The sequence below is a fragment of the Oncorhynchus keta genome, unplaced genomic scaffold (assembly GCF_023373465.1).
Source record: "Oncorhynchus keta strain PuntledgeMale-10-30-2019 unplaced genomic scaffold, Oket_V2 Un_contig_6499_pilon_pilon, whole genome shotgun sequence".
Lineage (NCBI taxonomy): Eukaryota > Metazoa > Chordata > Actinopteri > Salmoniformes > Salmonidae > Oncorhynchus > Oncorhynchus keta.
The window spans coordinates 1-20,025 of record NW_026288898.1 but is presented as its reverse complement, the minus strand read 5'-3'; the positions used below and the strand labels follow the sequence as shown (position 1 = coordinate 20,025).

The 20,025-nt window shown below is 46.3% G+C and overlaps 1 protein-coding gene, 2 long non-coding RNA genes and 1 pseudogene across 52 annotated transcripts; 2 read left to right on the top strand and 2 right to left on the bottom strand.

The window, feature by feature from the left end:
- Positions 1-6,078, top strand: part of LOC118379813 (homeobox protein cut-like 1) — a 67,770-nt pseudogene extending 61,692 nt beyond the window's left edge.
- A 4,743-nt stretch (positions 6,079-10,821) lies between these two features.
- On the bottom strand, positions 10,822-12,226 carry LOC127925908 (uncharacterized). Its single transcript, XM_052511203.1, has 5 exons — positions 12,168-12,226; positions 11,997-12,129; positions 11,864-11,958; positions 11,769-11,825; positions 10,822-11,730 (listed from the first exon to the last, which is right to left on the bottom strand). The coding sequence occupies exons 1-5, from the start codon at positions 12,224-12,226 to the stop codon at positions 11,394-11,396; spliced, it is 681 nt and encodes a 226-aa protein (XP_052367163.1). The 3' UTR covers positions 10,822-11,393.
- A 229-nt stretch (positions 12,227-12,455) lies between these two features.
- Positions 12,456-16,351, top strand: LOC127925909 (uncharacterized). Its single transcript, XR_008122767.1, has 7 exons — positions 12,456-12,476; positions 12,818-12,879; positions 12,911-13,034; positions 13,071-13,504; positions 13,565-13,626; positions 13,689-13,808; positions 13,840-16,351. It is a non-coding gene; the product is annotated as an uncharacterized LOC127925909 (long non-coding RNA).
- LOC127925910 (uncharacterized) lies at positions 14,710-16,826 on the bottom strand. 50 transcript variants are annotated; one of them, XR_008122810.1, is made up of 9 exons: positions 16,678-16,826; positions 16,379-16,516; positions 16,195-16,309; positions 16,034-16,148; positions 15,919-15,964; positions 15,643-15,688; positions 15,482-15,596; positions 15,183-15,320; positions 14,879-15,136 (listed from the first exon to the last, which is right to left on the bottom strand). It is a non-coding gene; the product is annotated as an uncharacterized LOC127925910 (long non-coding RNA). The 50 variants fall into 50 exon arrangements; XR_008122804.1 differs by lacking the exons at positions 14,879-15,136; positions 15,643-15,688 and adding exons at positions 14,710-14,814; positions 15,735-15,780 and having other exon boundaries at positions 15,206-15,274; positions 15,528-15,573; positions 15,919-16,079; positions 16,149-16,263; XR_008122772.1 differs by lacking the exon at positions 14,879-15,136 and adding an exon at positions 14,710-14,814 and having other exon boundaries at positions 15,206-15,320; positions 15,482-15,573; positions 15,620-15,757; positions 15,942-16,079; positions 16,149-16,263.
- Between the last annotated feature and the right edge of the window lie 3,199 nt (positions 16,827-20,025).

The following is a 20,025-nucleotide window of genomic DNA, read 5'->3' as shown; positions in this document are numbered from 1 at the left end:
CATCAGGGCATGATAGACATCAGGGTAAGATTGACATCAGGGTAGGATAGACATCAGGGTAAGATTGACATCAGGGTAGGATAGACATCAGGGTAGGATAGACATCATCACACGATTCCTGTCCCAGCCATAGACATCAGGGTAAGATAGACATCAGGGTAGGATAGACATCAGGGTAAGAATCAGGATAGGATAGTCATCAGGGCAGGATAGACATCAGGGCAGGATAGACATCAGGGCAGGATAGACATCAGGGCAGGATAAATCAGGGTAGGATATACATCAGGGCAGGATAGACATCAGGGCAGGATAGACATCAGGGCAGGATAAATCAGGGCAGGATAGACATCAGGGCAGGATAGACATCAGGGTTAGATAGACATCAGGGCAGGATAGACATCAGGGCAGGATACATCAGGGCAGGATAGACATCAGGGCAGGATAGACATCAGGGCAGGATAAATCAGGGCAGGATAAATCAGGGCAGGATAGACATCAGGGCAGGATAGACATCAGGGCAGGATAAATCAGGGTAGGATAGACATCAGGGTAGGATAGACATCATCACACGGTTCCTGTCCCAGCCATAGACATCAGGGCAGGATAGACATCAGGGCAGGATAAATCAGGGCAGGATAGACATCAGGGCAGGATAGACATCAGGGCAGGATAGACATCAGGGCAGGATAAATCAGGGTAGGATAGACATCATCACACGGTCCCTGTCCCAGCCATAGACATCAGGGCAGGATAGAGATCAGGGCAGGATAGACATCAGGGCAAGATAGACATCAGGGCAGGATAAATCAGGGTAGGATAGACATCATCACACGGTTCCTGTCCCAGCCTGTACTGTAGATAGCTATGGTAGAAAGGACAAAAGAGGAAAAGTCATGACATCAGCTGTTTACAAAACATAGTTTGCTTTGACAACGGAGCTGGCCCGGCTTCCCCAACTCTCTCTGTTAGTGACCCACTGACCTCTCACACTGAGCATGCCCACAGCAGGCCCGGCTTCCCCAACTCTCTCTGCTAGTGACCCCCTGACCCCTCACACTGAGCATGCCCACAGCAGGCCCAGCTTCCCCAACTCTCTCTGCTAGTGACCCCCTGACCCCTCACACCGAGCATGCCCACAGCAGGCCCGGCTTCCCCAACTCTCTCTGTTAGTGACCCCCTGACCCCTCACACTGAGCATGCCCACAGCAGGCCCGGCTTCCCCAACTCTCTCTGCTAGTGACCCCCTGACCCCTCACACTGAGCATGCCCACAGCAGGCCCGGCTTCCCCAGTTCTCTCTGTTAGTGACCCCCTGACCCCTCACACCGAGCATGCCCACAGCAGGCCTGGAGGTGAGCGTCTACACCATATGTCACAGAAGGTTTAGAATAGAGCAGTCGGGGCCAGGCCAATAGCAGAGCTGGGAGGAAAGGCAGACCGAACCATGAGTTGACCCGTGTGGAGTGTATCACTTAGAGGCTACAGACACACATGTACATGGCCTTTGAAGGCTTGTCATTGGATCAGTGTGTAGTGTACTGTAGGAGACTGGCCTCCCGAGTGGAGCAGCGGCCCGAGGCGCGAATAAATCCATGCTGTCACTTACACATTTGTAGCATGTGATGCTTTCAGAGGCTAACACTTTGTTCCTTGTATTGCTAAAGTTAGACATTAATGCCCCCTAGTGGGTGTTGGTACCAGTACACTGTGTTTATCTACCACGATATCTCATCCTCGCCTCTGCCCCCCCCCCAGCCTACCTGAAGAGACGCCACAGTTCGCTGAGTGATAGCCGTTCTGTGGACGGTGGCCTGGCAGGACCAGACTTCCTTCAGAGCGCCAGCCCCCAGCACCAGCGACGGACTCAGCTGTACCAGAAGAAGGTCCGGGTGGTTCTGGGTCCCGAGGAGAAGGAGGCTCTGAAGAGGGCTTACCAGGAGAAACCTTACCCCTCCCCAAAACCATTGAGGAGCTGGCCTCCAAGCTCAACCTGAAGACCAGCACGGTCATCAACTGGTTCCACAACTACAGGTCAGTTACTGCGCTACTACAAGCTTTCTTTAAGCACTTGACAAGGTATGACAGGAAACCATTAGAGTTGGGCGACCGTGATTATCTACCCATAAAACATTGTGATGTACGATGCTATAAATACACATTTTCTAACACAACAGTCGGGCTGTAACGCGAAATCAAATGCAACTGGGCGAAAGATAATGCTGTTAAAACAGAAAATGTGTTGGTGTCTGGGTGTTTTTAGGTGTCTGGGTGTTTTTAGGTGTCTGGATGTTTAGGTGTCTGGGTGTTTAGGTGTCTGGGTGTTTAGGTGTCTGGGTGTTTAGGTGTCTGGGTGTTTAGGTGTCTGGGTGTGTTGGTGTCTGGGTGTTTATGTGTCTGGATGTTTAGGTGTCTGGGTGTGTTGGTGTCTGGGTGTTTAGGTGTCTGGGTGTGTTGGTGTCTGGGTGTTTAGGTGTCTGGGTGTTTTTAGGTGTCTGGGTGTTTTTAGGTGTCTGGGTGTTTTTAGGTGTCTGGGTGTTTTTAGGTGTCTGGGTGTGTTGGTGTCTGGGTGTTTAGGTGTCTGGGTGTTTTTAGGTGTCTGGGTGTGTTGGTGTCTGGGTGTTTAGGTGTCTGGATGTTTAGGTGTCTGGATGTTTAGGTGTCTGGGTGTGTTGGTGTCTGGGTGTGTTGGTGTCTGGGTGTTTTTAGGTGTCTGGGTGTTTAGGTGTCTGGGTGTTTAGGTGTCTGGGTGTTTAGGTGTCTGGGTGTTTAGGTGTCTGGGTGTATTGGTGTCTGGATGTGTTGGTGTCTGGGTGTCTAGGTGTGTTGGTGTCTAGGTGTGTTGGTGTCTGGGTGTGTTGGTGTCTGGGTGTTTATGTGTCTAGGTGTGTTGGTGTCTGGGTGTGTTGGTGTCTGGGTGTTTAGGTGTCTGGGTGTTTAGGTGTGTTGGTGTCTGGGTGTTTAGGTGTCTGGGTGTTTAGGTGTCTGGGTGTGTTGGTGTCTGGGTGTTTAGGTGTCTGGGTGTGTGGGTGTTTAGGTGTCTGGGTGTTTAGGTGTCTGGGTGTGTTGGAGGGTGTCTGGGTGTATTGGAGGGTGTCTGGGTGTGTTGGTGTCTGGGTGTCTAGATGTGTTGGTGTCTGGCTGTGTAGGTGTGTTGGTGTCTGGCTGTGTGGGTGTCTGGCTGTGTAGGTGTGTTGGCGTCTGGGTGTGTTGGTGTCTGGGTGTGTGTGTGTGTATATATTCAGTCTCTGTCTGTGGCGTGCCTGTCTCTGATGAGGAACTGTCTTTCTGTAGTGACGTCATGGGCTGGATAGAAGCAGTCTACCGTCTTAACTCATAAAACTATAGAAAAACTAACAACAGAGAGGGAAATATAGGCTACTTTTATTTATTTTTTAAACAGTTAGACACAATATAGTTAAGGAGTGTCTGTTTATAAAAAATTATATATATATATATATATATGGCTATAGTCTGACGGAGAGAAACAATATTTTCTTTTTGGACATTTTGCGCTGCTTTGGTTGAATTCTCTGCTCCTACATTAATTTCTTGCATTCTGTATATAGTGTATTGATTGAAATAGGCGATAGCCAATAGGAATAGGCTAATTACTGCTGTGAACAGGGTTTTGTACCGCACGGCGCCAGTCAAGTTCAAATAAGCTAAACCATATAGTCTGTCACATCCTGATGTCTTCACCATCGATGATACCATCGTAATATCGCCCAACCTAGTATTTAACCCCCTGCTCTCCCGTCCCTCCCCAGGTCTCGTATCCGCAGGGAGCTCTTCATAGAGGAGATTCAGGCAGCAGGGTCAGCGGCAGCAGCTAAAGCAGGGGAGGGGGACAGCTGTGATGGGACAGAGTCAGACGGCACAGTGGAGGGGCACCACGGGAGGCACAGAGGAGCCCCTGAGAACCAGGACATGGAGGTCAGGGTTGAAGCCGGGGTGTCAGGTGGATCCCCTGCCCAGAGAAACTGCACTACCTCAGGCTCGGTCGGGCCGGTCTCCAGCAGCAACGGGAACCTCTTCAGTCTACCTGAGGCAGGTCTCTCTCTCTCAGCCCCCTCCAGTCACACCTCAACCCCGGCTAGGAACCCCAGGGACAATACCCTGCGCAGGAAGAAAGCTGCCAACCTCGACAATATCATCCACAGACTGGAGAAGGCTGCCGGCAAGGAAGACCCGTCTGAGTGGGAGTTCTGAACCTCCCCCCACACCCCTTTCTCGTGACCTCACAACCTCTGCCCTCTGACTGTCCCCCTGGTCTTCTCCTATTGGACAGAAGAGGGCACAGCCAAAGCCAAGCTCATTGGCCATTTTTATACACAGTCTCTTTCCTGAGAGAAAGGAGAAAAGTGGTTGCCAAACCAAGATATAGAAGAAGATATAATGAACACTTAGAAGACAAAAATGAGGGAATCTCAGGCTCTCTGAATACTGAGTTTTCTTCTTCTTTCTTACGGAGAATCACTTAGTCGCCCTGCTGGCCACAGGGCTTACTGTACCCCCAAACACCACCAATTACTGGCAGGTACCCCCAAACACCACCAATTACTGGCAGGTACCCCCAAACACCACCAATTACTGGCAGGTATCCCAAACACCACCAATTACTGGCAGGTACCCCCAAACACCACCAATTACTGGCAGGTACTGTACCCCCAAACACCACCAATTACTGGCAGGTATCCCCAAACACCACCAATTACTGGCAGGTACCCCCAAACACCACCAATTACTGGCAGGTACCCCAAACACCACCAATTACTGGCAGGTACTGTACCACCAAACACCACCAATTACTGGCAGGTACTGTACCCCCAAACACCACCAATTACTGGCAGGTACTGTACCCCCAAACACCACAAATTACTGGCTGGTACTGTACCCCCAAACACCACCAATTACTGGCAGGTACCCCCAAACACCACCAATTACTGGCAGGTACTGTACCTCCAAACACCACCAATTACTGGCAGGTACCTCAAAACACCACCAATTACTGGCAGGTACTGTACCCCCAAACACCACCAATTACTGGCAGGTATCCCCAAACACCACCAATTACTGGCAGGTACCCCCAAACACCACCAATTACTGGCAGGTACCCCCAAACACCACCAATTACTGGCAGGTACCCCAAACACCACCAATTACTGGCAGGTACCCCCAAACACCACCAATTACTGGCAGGTACCCCAAACACCACCAATTACTGGCAGGTATCCCCAAACACCACCAATTACTGGCAGGTATCCCCAAACACCACCAATTACTGGCAGGTACCCCAAACACCACCAATTACTGGCAGGTACTGTACCCCCAAACACCACCAATTACTGGCAGGTACCTCCAAACACCACCAATTACTGGCAGGTACCTCCAAACACCACCAATTACTGGCAGGTACCCCCAAACACCACCAATTACTGGCAGGTACCTCCAAACACCACCAATTACTGGCAGATACCCCCAAACACCACCAATTACTGGCAGGTACCCCAAACACCACCAATTACTGGCAGGTACCCCAAACACCACCAATTACTGGCAGGTACCCCAAACACCACCAATTACTGGCAGGTACCCCAAACACCACCAATTACTGGCAGGTACCCCAAACACCACCAATTACTGGCAGGTACCCCCAAACACCGCCAATTACTGGCCGAATGCACCACAGACAGACAGATCTGACCTGGGGTTTCTCCCAGAGCTGGACTAGGGGCTTTTTAAAGGATGGACACTCACAGGAGGAGAATGTTTAACGTGTTCGTTTTGAAGATAAACATCCGTGTCCTGTCCTCACACAGTGACCTCACACAGTGACCTCACACAGTGTCCTCACATAGGGTGTCCAGACTCCTCTCTTCCCACACTGTCCTGTGACTGTTACAAACCTTTTGCCTTTTTCTCTTCTCTACTGGTATGTGTTCTTGTAAGAGCAGCTTGACTTTTTAACCTTGTTACATCGTGTGTGTGTGTGTGTGTGTGTGTGTGTGTGTGTGTGTGTGTGTGTGTGTGTGTGTGTGTGTGTGTGTGTGTGTGTGTGTGTGTGTGTGTGTGTGTGTGTGTGTGTGTGTGTGTGTGTGTGTGTGGAACAAGATGATTCCGCTGAAGAGAACAATCAAAACCTAAAAAAAAAAAATCAAGAAAGGCCACGTTTCCATAGTTACTGAGGGAAGAATGACCTTTGACCCCTGTGTGGTCCTGCTAGCAGCCATGTGATGGTGCCTGGCCGGCGGGTTCTCTGGTGTACCACTCAACTGAAGAGGAACCACCTTTTTTCTTCCCCTAGTGTCCTCCAACAAAGTTTATTTTATATATATATATATATATATATATATATATATATATATATATATATATATATATAGCGATGTGGTTGCCGTTAAGAGATTGCAAGTTAGAGAGGAGTTACTGTTTCTACTTCCAAATGAAACATGTTTAACTCACGGTTAAACGTTTATAGTTTATGATGAAATAACATAGTAGTTAACATAGTGATATGTTGTCATTTGTTCTGAGTAAGTAAGTGTACACATCACAGTTTAACCAACCTTCTCTCACCTAGTGTGTGTCTGCCAATGTTTTCCTCACGAAACATTTATCCAGGTTAAATCAGGGGAACTGGACTAAGCAACACAGTATCATCTGTACTGGAAGTCTCCGTGTTAATCTGAATACAGAGAGACAGGGGAACAGTTTGGGACTTCATACAGGGGCTTTTACTAAAGCCCTACTCCATACCGGCCCCTACTCCGTACCAGACTCTACTCCATACCAGACTCTACTCCATACCATACTCTACTCCATACCAGACTCTACTCCATACCAGACTCTATTCCGTACCAGACTCTACTCCGTACCAGACTCTACTCCATACCAGACTCTACTCCATACCAGACTCTATTCCGTACCAGACTCTACTCCGTACCAGACTCTACTCCATACCAGACTCTATTCCGTACCAGACTCTACTCCGTACCAGACTCTACTCCGTACCAGACTCTACTCCATACCAGACTCTACTCCATACCAGACTCTATTCCGTACCAGACTCTACTCCGTACCAGACTATACTCCGTACCAGACTCTACTCCATACCAGACTCTATTCCGTACCAGACTCTACTCCGTACCAGACTCTACTCCATACCAGACTCTACTCCATACCAGACTCTACTCCGTACCAGACTCTACTCCGTACCAGACTCTACTCCATACCAGACTCTACTCCATACCAGACTCTACTCCATACCAGACTCTATTCCGTACCAGACTCTACTCCATACCAGACTCTACTCCATACCAGACTCTATTCCGTACCAGACTCTACTCCGTACCAGACTCTACTCCGTAACAGACTCTACTCCATACCGGCCCCTACTCCATACCAGACTCTACTCCGTACCAGACTCTACTCCATACCGGCCCCTACTCCATACCAGCCCCTACTCCGTACCAGACTCTACTCCATACCAGACTCTACTCCGTACCAGACATACAAAACTCCCTCTCTCCCTTACCCCTCCCTCTCTCCCTTCCTTCCTTCCCTCTCTCTCTCCCTCTCCCTCCCCCTCTCTCCCTCTCTCCCACCCCCTCCTTCTCTCTCTCTCTCTTCTCCCTCCCTTATCCCTCCTAAACAACCTCTCTCTGTCCCTGTCAGCCCACTGTCTCCCCATGCTGTGTGTGTCAGTGTGTTTTATTGTTCTGATTGGGGTCGTTTCTCGTACTTAAGAGCACAACTGCCAGCCACCCTTTCTATTATAAGCTGTTGCTTTATGGGTAATAATAATAATAATGATAACGCTCATTATGAAGTTATGTGATATTATTATTATTTTACTGTAGACTCTTTATGGTCATATCGTACGTATAGTTTGGTTTTTATTCAACTTATTTATAGGTGCTGAGTTTTTCACTTGTCTTATTATTTGATGTTATTATTGCGTAAGGGGTTTACCTGAGGGCAAGACCTTTTTTACATTTTAATTTTTACTGATAGACTGCCGGCAGTATTGGGTAATATTTACAAGATGTAGTTAGTTCTCATATGTTTGTATATTGATGAATTCTGAAGGTTTTTTTGGAAGTGTCATTTATATTTGTTTTTAAAATAATTGTAATCTACGGTACATGTTCAGAGGCATTAACCGTTTCCCTGACAACGCTCATGCTCTTTATCGTTGAATCAAATGATACTCCGATCTTGTCTTCTAGATGTACGTATCTCTTAACATTCCAAATCACAGAGTATCTCCTAGATCACAGAGTATCTCCTAGATCACAGAGTAGCTCCTAGATCACAGAGTATCTCCTAGATTACAGAGTATCTCCTAGATTACAGAGTATCTACAAGCTCTATCTCCTAGATCACAGAATATCTCCTAGATCACAGAGTATCTCCTAGATCACAGAGTATCTCCTAGATCACAGAGTAACTCCTAGATCACAGAATATCTCCTAGATTACAGAGTATCTCCTAGATTACAGAGTATCTCCTAGATCACAGAGTATATCCTAGATCACAGAGTATATCCTAGATCACAGAGTATATCCTAGATTACAGAGTATCTCCTAGATTACAGAGTATCTCCTAGATTAGAGAGTATCTCCTAGATCACAGAGTATCTCCTAGATTACAGAGTATCTCCTAGATTACAGAGTATCTCCTAGATTACAGAGTATCTCCTAGATCGCAGAATATCTACGAGCTCTATCTCCTAGATCACAGAGTATCTCCTAGATTACAGAGTATCTACAAGCTCTATCTCCTAGATCACAGAATATCTCCAAGATTACAGAGTATCTCCTATATCACAGAGTATCTCCTAGATCACAGAGTATCTCCTAGATCACAGAATATCTCCTAGATCACAGAATATCTCCTAGATCACAGAGTATCTCCTAGATCACAGAGAATCTCCTAGATCACAGAGTATCTCCTAGATTACAGAGTATCTACAAGCTCTATCTCCTAGATCACAGAATATCTCCAAGAATACAGAATATCTCCAAGATTACAGAGTATCTCCTATATCACAGAGTATCTCCTAGATCACAGAGTATATCCTAGATCACAGAGTATATCCTAGATCACAGAGTATATCCTAGATTACAGAGTATCTCCTAGATTACAGAGTATCTCCTAGATTAGAGAGTATCTCCTAGATTAGAATGTTTCCTAGATTACAGAGTATCTCCTAGATCGCAGAATATCTACGAGCTCTATCTCCTAGATCACAGAATATCTCCTAGATCACATACAGTTCAAGTCAGAAGTTTACATACACTTAGGTTGGAGTCATTAAAACTCGTTTTCAACCACTCCACAAATTTCTTGTTCACAAACTATAGATTTGGCGAGTCGGTTAGAACATCTACTTTGTGCATGACACAAGTCATCTTTCCAACAATTGTTTACAGACAGATTATTTCACTTATAATTCACTGTATCACAATTCCAGTGGTTCAGAAGTTTACATACACTAAGTTGACTGTGCCTTTAAACAGCTTGGAAAATTCCAGAAAATGTCATGGCTTTAGAAGCTTCTGATAGGCTAATTGACATAATTTGAGTCAATTGGAGGTGTACCTGTGGATGTATTTCAAGGCCTACCTTCAAACTCAGTGCCTCTTTGCTTGACATCATGGGGAAATCAAAAGAAATCAGCAAAGACCTCAGAATATAAATGGTAGACCTCCACAAGTCTGGTTCATCCTTGGGAGCAATGTCCAAACGCCTGAAGGCACCACCTCCATCTGTATAAACAATAGTACGCAAGTATAAACACACTGGGACCACACAGCCGTCATACCGCTCAGGAAGGAGACGCGTTCTGTCTTCTAGAGATGAATGTACTTTGGTGCAAAAAGTGCAAATCAATCCCAGAAACAACAGCAAAGGACCTTGTGAAGATGCTGGAGGAAACAGGTACAAAAGTATCTATATCCACAATAAAACAAGTCCTTTATCGACATAACCCAATTAGGTCGCTCAGCAAGGAAGAAGCCACTGTTCCAAAACCATCATAAAAAAGCCAGACTACGGTTTGGAACTGCATATGGGGACAAAGCAACATACTTTTTGGGGAAATGTCCTCTGGTCTGAAGAAACGAAAGTAGAACTGTTTGACCATCGTTATGTTTGGAGGAAAAAGTGAAGAACACCATCCCAACCGTGAAGCACGGGGGTGGCAGCATCATGTTGTGGGGTTGCTTTGCTGCAGGAGGGACTGGTGCACTTCACAAAATAGATGGCATCATGAGGAAGGAAAATTCTGTGGATATATTGAAGCAACATCTCAAGACATCAGTCAGGAAGTTAAAGCTTGGTCGCAAATGGGTCTTCCAAATGGACAATGATCCCAAGCATACTTCTAAAGTTGTGGCAAAATGGCTTAAGGACAACAAAGTCAATGTATTGGAGTGGCCATCCCAAACCTCTGACATCAATCATATAAAATTTGTGGGCAGAACTGGAAAAGCGTGTGCGAGCAAGGAGGCCTACAAACCTGACTCAGTTACACCAGCTCTGTCAGGAGGAATGGGCCAAAATTCACCCAACTTATTGTGGGAAGCTTATGGAAGGCTACCCAAAACGTTTGACGCAAGTTAAACAATTTAAAGGCAATGCTACCAAATACTAATTGAGTGTATGTAAACTTCTGACCCATTGGGAATGTGATGAAAGAAATCAAATCTGAAATATATCATTATCTCTACTATTATTCTGACATTTCATATTCCTAAAATAAAGTGGTGATCCTAACTGACCTAAGACAAGGATTAAATGTCAGGATTTGTGGAAAAACTGAGTTTAAATGTAGTTGGCTCAGGTGATTGTAAACTTCCGACTTCAACTGTAATATCTACTAGCACTATCTCCCAGATCACAGAATATCTACATCTCTCCATGTCTCCTCTCATGCTGTCTTCAGGGTATACGTTATACCCTTCACAGGCTCCACATGCACTGTTACTGTCTGAAAAACACAGTGCAATAAACTCTGAGGTCATGCAGGCAGCCTTGATGTACAGTAGGTTTGTTTTTAGAGGAATCGCAGTACCCTGCTGCTGCCGTTTCCTTTTCCTGTTAGTCGCTATGGTTTTGTCAAAATGGTGTCTGGTAAATATCATTATAAACTCAATGAAAACTAGTCTTGTCTGATCCCAGCCCAGGGAATCATCTCTGCCAAATTGAGATTGAAAGAGTATCTATTTAAGGAAATATGGTAGTCTTCTTCTTTATAGAGTCGTGTCTGTCGGTGTCTGTTGTGTTGTCTGTCCGATACGTTACAGAGTCTGTGGCCTCGCCAAGCTCCAAAGCATTATCCATCATAACACTGTTATTGATTGATCAGATACTGTAAATAAATAACTGTTGTTATGCAGTGGTAGAAACAGCCCGTATCCGTAGCAACCATAACAGACCTATCCATGCATACACCAAGCACTTACTGTGACTGGGGTGGTGGTGGGGTGGGGGGCTGCTAAGCAAACCCCTCCTCTTCAGCTCAGCACTCCAGGGAACTCTGGGAAATGTATGCCTTTTCACACATGGTTCCAAACCAAGCACAGGCTCTTTACTCATGACCTGCAGCCCAGCACAACACTGCTTCTTTATACTGTGTATGGGTGACCACACCTGGTGACAGTGACCACACCTGGTGACAGTGACCACACCTGGTGACAGTGACCACACCTGGTGACAGTGACCACACCTGGTGACAGTCGCGACACCTGGTGACAGTGACCACACCTGGTGACAGTGACCACACCTGGTGACAGTGACCACACCTGGTGACAGTGACCACACCTGGTGACAGTCACCACACCTGGTGACAGTGACCACACCTGGTGACAGTGACCACACCTGGTGACAGTGACCACACCTGGTGACAGTGACCACACCTGGTGACAGTGACCACACCTGGTGACAGTGACCACACCTGGTGACAGTCGCGACACCTGGTGACAGTGACCACACCTGGTGACAGTGACCACACCTGGTGACAGTGACCACACCTGGTGACAGTCGCGACACCTGGTGACAGTGACCACACCTGGTGACAGTGACCACACCTGGTGACAGTGACCACACCTGGTGACAGTGACCACACCTGGTGACAGTCGCGACACCTGGTGACAGTGACCACACCTGGTGACAGTGACCACACCTGGTGACAGTGACCACACCTGGTGACAGTGACCACACATAGTGCACTTAGCCAGCAGCACCCAGGGGACTCGGTTCTAAACCAAAACCCTTCAACATGCTGGGCTGTGTGGTCTCCTCAGCCAATCTCATTAAAGAATTTCAGGACTTCTCTCTCCATTGGTTCTAAACCAAAAGCATTACCAGAGTTCTAAGTCCATCCCCCCAATGAGAAATGTGATATACAACAAATCTGTAATACTGTACAATGGTATTTCCTACATGTCTGCATCTTATTACTATGGCCTGTAGGTCTACTCTACTGACTATCTATGTCCTGTAGGTCTACTCTACTGACTATCTATGTCCTGTAGGTCTACTCTACTGACTATCTATGTCCTGTAGGTCTACTCTACTGACTATCTATGGCCTGTAGGTCTACTCTACTGACTATCAATGTCCTGTAGGTCTACTCTACTGACTATCAATGGCCTGTAGGTCTACTCTACTGACTATTAATGGCCTGTAGGTCTACTCTACTGACTATTAATGGCCTGTAGGTCTACTCTACTGACTATCTATGGCCTGTAGGTCTACTCTACTGACTATCAATGGCCTGTAGGTCTACTCTACTGACTATCTATGGCCTGTAGGTCTACTCTACTGACTATCAATGGCCTGTAGGTCTACTCTACTGACTATCTATGTCCTGTAGGTCTACTCTACTGACTATCTATGGCCTGTAGGTCTACTCTACTGACTATCTATGTCCTGTAGGTCTACTCTACTGACTATCTATGGCCTGTAGGTCTACTCTACTGACTATCTATGTCCTGTAGGTCTACTCTACTGACTATCTATGGCCTGTAGGTCTACTACTGACTACTGACTATCTATGGCCTGTAGGTCTACTCTACTGACTATTAATGGCCTGTAGGTCTACTCTACTGACTATCTATGTCCTGTAGGTCTACTCTACTGACTATCTATGTCCTGTAGGTCTACTCTACTGACTATCTATGGCCTGTAGGTCTACTCTACTGACTATCTATGTCCTGTAGGTCTACTCTACTGACTATCTATGTCCTGTAGGTCTACTCTACTGACTATCTATGTCCTGTAGGTCTACTCTACTGACTATCTATGTCCTGTAGGTCTACTCTACTGACTATCTATGTCCTGTAGGTCTACTCTACTGACTATCTATGTCCTGTAGGTCTACTCTACTGACTATTAATGGCCTGTAGGTCTACTCTACTGACTATCTATGGCCTGTAGGTCTACTCTCCTGACTATCTATGTCCTGTAGGTCTACTCTCCTGACTATCTATGTCCTGTAGGTCTACTCTCCTGACTATCTATGTCCTGTAGGTCTACTCTACTGACTATCTGGCCTGTAGGTCTACTCTACTGACTATCTATGGCCTGTAGGTCTACTCTACTGACTATCTATGTCCTGTAGGTCTACTCTCCTGACTATCTATGTCCTGTAGGTCTACTCTCCTGACTATCTATGTCCTGTAGGTCTACTCTACTGACTATCTGGCCTGTAGGTCTACTCTACTGACTATCTATGTCCTGTAGGTCTACTCTACTGACTATCTATGGCCTGTAGGTCTACTCTACTGACTATCTGGCCTGTAGGTCTACTCTACTGACTATCTATGTCCTGTAGGTCTACTCTACTGACTATCTGGCCTGTAGGTCTACTCTACTGACTATCTATGTCCTGTAGGTCTACTCTACTGACTATCTATGTCCTGTAGGTCTACTCTACTGACTATCTATGTCCTGTAGGTCTACTCTACTGACTATCTATGTCCTGTAGGTCTACTCTACTGACTATCTATGTCCTGTAGGTCTACTCTACTGACTATCTATGTCCTGTAGGTCTACTCTACTGACTATTAATGGCCTGTAGGTCTACTCTACTGACTATCTATGTCCTGTAGGTCTACTCTACTGACTATCTATGTCCTGTAGGTCTACTCTACTGACTATCAATGGCCTGTAGGTCTACTCTACTGACTATCTATGTCCTGTAGGTCTACTCTACTGACTATCAATGGCCTGTAGGTCTACTCTACTGACTATCTATGGCCTGTAGGTCTACTCTACTGAATATGGCCTGTAGGTCTACTCTACTGACTATCTGGCCTGTAGGTCTACTCTACTGACTATCTGGCCTGTAGGTCTACTCTACTGACTATCTATGTCCTGTAGGTCTACTCTACTGACTATCTATGTCCTGTAGGTCTACTCTACTGACTATCTATGGCCTGTAGGTCTACTCTACTGACGATCAATGGCCTGTAGGTCAACTCTCTTTAAAGAATTTCAGGTCTTCTCTCTCCATTGGTTCTAAACCAAAACCCTTCAGCATGCTGGGCCGTGTGGTCTCTTTAGCCATATTCTGATCTGAAAGACTCACATTCAATAGTCTTTTCTATCGCCACGGAAACCAAATGAGTGCTGAAACGGGTAGTAATGTGAGACTCTAGGATGCCGTCTGTGTCAGGTCAGAGGTCAGTATGATGTAGTCAGGGACTGTTTGACTGGCCACACTTCCCCGTGCCAGACGGCCATTACAGAGACTTAACCAGCTGCTTTCCAATTGGTTCCCTGACCTCTCCTCATCCCCTACACTGACCTCTCCTCATCTCCTACACTGACCTCTCCTCATCCCCTACACTGACCTCTCCTCGTCCCCTACACTGACCTCTCCTCATCCCCTACACTGACCTCTCCTCATCCCCTACACTGACCTCTCCCCATCCCCTACACTGACCTCTCCTCATCCCATACACTGACCTCTCCTCATCCCTTCCACTGACCTCTCCTCATCCCCTACACTGACCTCTCCTCATCCCCTACACTGACCTCTCCTCATCTCCTACACTGACCTCTCCTCATCCCTTCCACTGACCTCACCTCATCCCCTACACTGACCTCTCCTCATCCCCTACACTGACCTCTCCTCATCCCCTACACAGACCTCTCCTCATCCCTTACACTGACCTCTCCTCATCCCCTACACTGACCTCTCCTCATCCCCTACACTGACCTCTCCTCATCCCCTACACTGACCTCTCCTCATCCCATACACTGACCTCTCCTCATCCCTTACACTGACCTCTCCTCATCCCCTACACTGACCTCTCCTCATCCCCTACACTGACCTCCCCTCATCCCTTACACTGACCTCTCCTCATCCCTTACACTGATCTCTCCTCATCCCCTACACTGACCTCTCCTTATCCCTTACACTGACCTCTCCTCATCCCTTACACTGACCTCTCCTCATCCCTTACACTGACCTCTCCTCATCCCTTACACTGACCTCTCCTCATCCCTTACACTGACCTCTCCTCATCCCCTACACTGACCTCTCCTCATCCCCTACACTGACCTCTCCTCATCCCTTACACTGACCTCTCCTCATCCCCTACACTAACCTCTCCTCATCCCCTACACTGACCTCTCCTCATCCCCTACACTGACCTCTCCTCATCCCTTACACTGACCTCTCCTCATCCCTTACACTGATCTCTCCTCATCCCTTACACTGACCTCTCCTCATCCCCTACACTGACCTCTCCTCATCCCTTACACTGACCTCTCCTCATCCCCTACACAGACCTCTCCTCATCCCTTACACTGACCTCTCCTCATCCCATACACTGACCTCTCCTCATCCCCTACACTGACCTCTCCTCATCCCCTACACCGACCTCTCCTCATCCCCTACACAGACCTCTCCTCATCCCCTACACTGACCTCTCCTCATCCCCTACACTGACCTCTCCTCATCCCCTACACAGACCTCTCCTCATCCCCTACACTGAACTCTCCTCATCCCCTACACTGACCTCTCCTCATCCCCTACACTGACCTCTCCTCATCCCCTACACTGACCTCTCCTCATCCCCTACACTGACCTCTCCTCATCCCCTACACTGACCTCTCCTCATCCCCTACACTGACCTCTCCTCATCCCCTACACAGACCTCTCCTCATCCCCTACACTGACCTCTCCTCATCCCCTACACTGACCTCTCCTCATCCCCTACACTGACCTCTCCTCATCCCCTACACTGACCTCTCCTCATCCCTTACACAGACCTCTCCTCATCCCCTACACTGACCTCTCCTCATCCCTTACACAGACCTCTCCTCATCCCCTACACTGACCTCTCCTCATCCCTTACACTGACCTCTCCTCATCCCTTACACTGACCTCTCCTCATCCCTTACACTGACCTCTCCTCATCCCCTACACTGACCTCTCCTCATCCCCTACACTGACCTCTCCTCATCCCTTACACTGACCTCTCCTCATCCCTTACACTGACCTCTCCTCATCCCCTACACTGACCTCTCCTCATCCCCTACACTGACCTCTCCTCATCCCCTACACTGACCTCTCCTCATCCCCTACACTGACCTCTCCTCATCCCCTACACTGACCTCTCCTCATCCCCTACACTGACCTCTCCTCATCCCTTACACTGACCTCTCCTCATCCCCTTACCAATGGACTGGTCTCGCTCTAATCATTTTCCATAGACAATAGAACAAGAAGAACAACAACAATTGAATAATCGTCTTCATATTTTGGTGCCTTCGATTTATTTACGTTCTCATCACTTTTTAATTTTGCTGTCTAATTTTTTTATTTTTAAATGTCAAATGTTTTTTTTAAAAGTGTCAAGTTTGGTAGAATTCAATAGATTCTGTAGAGGAGGTGTTGATGTGCATGTTTTGGATGGGGTCATTCACACACGACCGTTTCCTCTAGGATAGGGGTGTCAAACTCATTCCGTGGAGGACCTAGTGTCTGCTGGTTTTAGTGTTTTCCTTTTCAGTTAAGACCTAGACGACCAGGTGAGGGGAGTTCCTTACTAATTAGTGACCTTTAATTCATCGATTAAGGACAAGGGAGGAGTGGGGGGGGTTACACTTGTGTTCTAGGAGATTTTAGCGTGGAAAACAAAGTCAAGTTTTTAGATATATACTGTTCTACCTGTAGATTAGTCCGAAGTAAAGAAGGAAACCAACACGACCGTGCCCTAGTCTGAAGGAAAGGTTGTCAGTTGTCTTGTCTGTGAATGTTCAATTTTCTCATCTGGCTTTACAACCAAACAGTTTGATGTTTTTGCTTAATTTGATGTGGGGGAGCTTGGGTGGGGGGTGATCGACAACTTTTCACCCAGATATTTTTCTATAAATCTAAATCAGATGATTCTATACACTGTACAGATGCTGTATATCATATCAAGTCTCCCGATTTTGTAAAGCATTATTATCGTTCGCTCTGTTGAAGTAGTTAGTTAGTGGTATGTGGTTGTAGATGAGGTCTGGACCACAACACTGGGCTTCCATAGCAGGACTAAGAGGAAGGAGAAGACAAAGAAGGAAAATAATGTGTTTTCTAATACTTTTTAAAGACAGATGTTATTGAAGTGGATTTTTTTATTGTAAGATGAAAAATAGTTTTAGATATCACAGCACACACACACAGCACACACACACACACACACAGCACAATACATGTTACACTGGAGAGTCTGTATTGTGTTTATCGGGCCCCTATCTGTGTCCCTCGTGGAACTCTCCTTTTTCAGGCTGTTAGTTGATGCACACACCCCTCATATATATATAAAATTATTATGTTCAAGTACTTATATATATATATATAAGTACTTGAACATAATAATTTTCTTTCTGCCTTGTTTGTCTCTACTGGTTCTGCTCTGTCCGTAGCTGGATGAGGAGACTGGGTAGAATTTGCCCAGTTAGTAAAAGGCACTGGACCAGGGTTGGGGTCAATTTCTGTCAATTCAGTAAGTAAACCCAAATTCATAAATGTTTCTAATTGGAAAAACATTGAAGAGAATTGAAATATTTGTTTAACTCCAACCCTGCACTTCCTTTTCAATAAACTGTCTTTCTGTCCGATCATTGGCTGGCTACTTGTGGTTTGGACAATGGATTTTCATAATGAGATTACCAAGTCAACTTTTCCTGTTTCTTTCGGGTTTTCATTTCTGACCAGGTCACACTAATGGGTCTCTGTTATGGGAAAAAAAAAAGCAGTTGTAGACAGAGATTAAAGTATTTTTCAAGTTAAAATCACAACAAAATAAGAATGGTTTTGTTTCACTGCACAAAATCCACATATTTATAAAAATACATTTTTTAAATGTAGCCGTTATTTTATCAGGTTTAGTTGACTGTGAACACGTTCTCATTTACAGCAACGACCTGGGGATAAGTAACGGGAGATGAGGGGGGGGTGAATGACCTGGGGATTAGTTACAGGGGAGAGGAGGAGGGATGAATGACCTGGGGAATAGTTACAGGGGAGATGAGGGGGGATGAATGACCTGGGGAATAGTTACAGGGGAGATGAGGGGGATGAATGACCTGGGGAATAGTTACAGGGGAGATGAGGGGGATGAATGACCTGGGGATAAGTAACGGGAGATGAGGGGGGTGAATGACCTGGGGATTAGTTACAGGGGAGAGGAGGAGGGATGAATGACCTGGGGAATAGTTACAGGGGAGATGAGGGGGATGAATGACCTGGGGAATAGTTACAGGGGAGATGAGGAGGGATGAATGACCTGGGGAATAGTTACAGGGGAGATGAGGGGGATGAATGACCTGGGGATAAGTAACGGGAGATGAGGGGGATGAATGACCTGGGGATAAGTAACGGGAGATGAGGGGATGAATGACCTGGGGATAAGTAACGGGAGATGAGGGGGATGAATGACCTGGGGATAAGTAACGGGAGATGAGGGGGGATGAATGAGACATTTGTAAACTGGGGAATATTAGGTGACCGTGATGGTATCATTCACAAGCTAAGACACTTTTTATTTAATCTTCTTATAAATATGATATCAGCCGTTAAGATGAAATTAACTTTTGTTGAAAAACTCCTTACACCCTTTACCCAGAGTGCTTTGTAAACCAAAATGTGAGGAGGTTCATCCTTACCTCTTCACAAAGCTTCAACGTGCTTTAGGTGGCTTGAACCAATCATGTGTGTGTCATTTATTCATTTCAATCGACAACAATTTGTTGTCTTGAAGTCTTCTCACCTTTTATCCCAATTCACTTGTTAGTGTTTCAGTGTGTTGTTGTTGTTTAGGGGATGGTTAGGAGATCGATTGTTTACCCCAGCTAGCACTTGGTTGGTTAGTGTTTCAGTGTGTTGTTGTTGTTTAGGGGATGGTTAGGAGATCGATTGTTTACCCCAGCTAGCACTTGGTTGGTCCAGACATGTTCTGAACCTGCTTTTCATTGGCCTCGGTTTTTGCTTGTTTTCCCCTTTTGACGATTTCTGTTCTCCATTTTGTTTTCTTCTGTCTTGTCACGTTGTCCCTTTACGCAACATGGAGAAGCAATATCACTGTAATGAACAATGAAGTGTTGTTATTAAAATGAGCTGTATGATTATTCTCCTGCACCCGAGGTGTGATAATTGAAGTAAATCTCTTTTATACAAACACACATCTGTGGTGTTGTGTCTATTCTTTGTTTGCGATGATGTTTCTTGTTGAGAATTCCTTGTGGCCATCTCCTTCCCTATTGAAGGCTGTGACTGCCATTATACCCTGCAATGATGTTGTTGACCCCATTTCCCTCATCTTTTAACTGGGGTGGCAGCTAATTCCTTGTGGTTAAGAGCCTTGGGCCAGTAACCCAAAAGGTTGCTGGTTCGAATCCCAGAGCCAACTAAGTGGAAAAATAATAATAAACCCCAGGACGAGTAGCTGCTGCCTTGGCAAGAACTACTGGGGATCCATAATAAACCCCAGGAAGAGTAGCTGCTGCCTTGGCAAGAACTAAT